The 1570-nt window shown below is 26.9% G+C and overlaps 1 protein-coding gene across 1 annotated transcript in view; it reads right to left on the bottom strand.

The window, feature by feature from the left end:
• LOC108691936 (echinoderm microtubule-associated protein-like CG42247) overlaps positions 1-1570 on the bottom strand; it is a 19362-nt gene that overhangs the window by 16371 nt on the left and 1421 nt on the right. Inside the window, exon 3 of the mRNA XM_018199904.1 lies at positions 539-716. Coding sequence (XP_018055393.1) covers positions 539-716 — 178 coding nt within the window. The remainder of the gene's footprint in view (positions 1-538; positions 717-1570) is intronic.

Here is a 1570-nt window from a genome sequence, read left to right on the forward strand (position 1 = left end):
TCTAAACATATTTTTACGTTTGCCATGAAAATTTTTATATTTGCCAATTTTTATATTTTTCATACATTGTGGACAATCGAAGAAAAAAAAATGCAGTATGTTCACATTTGTAGCACGATGAAGTCGATCGTGCTTTGAAGAAGACGTGTTTACAACGTCAGTCAAGTTCACGAGTATCGAGGTTGTTACTTGTTACCAACTAGCGCTTTAATCGAGCGTGATTAACACACACTTTCGCTATCTACGAAATCACGTTCTTGTACTTTCTTATCAAGATAACATAGACTATTGTATTTTTCAATTGTATTTTTTTTTTCTTTAATTTATACTTATATTAGTTATGAAAAATAAAATTAATAATTTTCAGATAAATATATTCATATATTTAAATCAAATTATTATAAATTAATCTTAGATTTCGTTGATTCAATTTTATCTTTAAAATATGATATACATATGAATTGGACAAAACATTTTTTTTTAATTTATTTTTTCTGCAATAATCGAATTCATATGATATATCGAAGATTTTTCTTACCTTAAAGGTCTTATAACTGGACACTACGTAAGAGGCACCATCCTCGAGTTCGTCAAGATTGATCTTCCGGTCACCGTCCATCGAGAAAATGTGGCGCGCTCCTCTTGGCAAGTCCATCCGAAGGGATAATCTATCCAATAGAGCCTCCAAAGAACCAATGTCACGGCCAGGTTTGAATCTAAAAATGGTCAACATTTTTAGTTTACTAAAATAATATTATACATATAAAGCAAATTCGAAAATCTATTCTTTTAAAAATCTTTTGATCAATTTCGAATGAATTCTCTCTTATTGTTAAAACTATTGATTATTACTGCAAGATAAAAGAGTAATAAGAATGAAAACTTTAATCAATGCCAACAAAGCTAATGTATCAAACATAAAGGTATGTTTTGATTTATTAATTCAGATTATAATTTGAATATGTTTAAGCTCTCACATTTAAGTTAATGTCTTAATTATCTTTTTAAGAATACGATTCTTTCATGCAATTATGTCAATAACAATTATGACAATGCAATTATGTCAATAATATTTTTCAATCATAATTCACAATAATATTTTTATAACCCTCCAATTAAAATATTAGTTTAGATGTTAGTTAATTAAATAAACATACTGATTAGAAATGGCATCGTGTATTTCTTTTTTTATAAACATTTTTCAAAATTTTTCTATATATTTTTCGCCATTTTTCCAAAAAGCTTTAAAAAAGAAATACACGATGCCATTTCTAATGATTTCTCAAAATAATTTTTAATATTTTCGGTATATAATTACAACATTATTTAATGTCACAATTATATAGATATACAATTGATATATTATTAGTAATATTTTTGAAGTACATATGCTTTATTAAAAATAAATAATGTTTAAAAATATTTTATAAAGTTCCGTTCTTGCATGTTACGCAAGCATTATTGTTTACAAATTACTAAATTAATATTTTGTGCGCGCGCGCGTATGTGTGTGTGTGTGTGTGTGTGTGTGTGTGTGTGTGTGTGTGTGTGTGTGTGTGTGTGTGTGTGT

The sequence above is a fragment of the Atta colombica genome, unplaced genomic scaffold (assembly GCF_001594045.1).
Source record: "Atta colombica isolate Treedump-2 unplaced genomic scaffold, Acol1.0 scaffold55, whole genome shotgun sequence".
In the NCBI taxonomy this organism is placed as follows: Eukaryota; Metazoa; Arthropoda; class Insecta; order Hymenoptera; family Formicidae; genus Atta; species Atta colombica.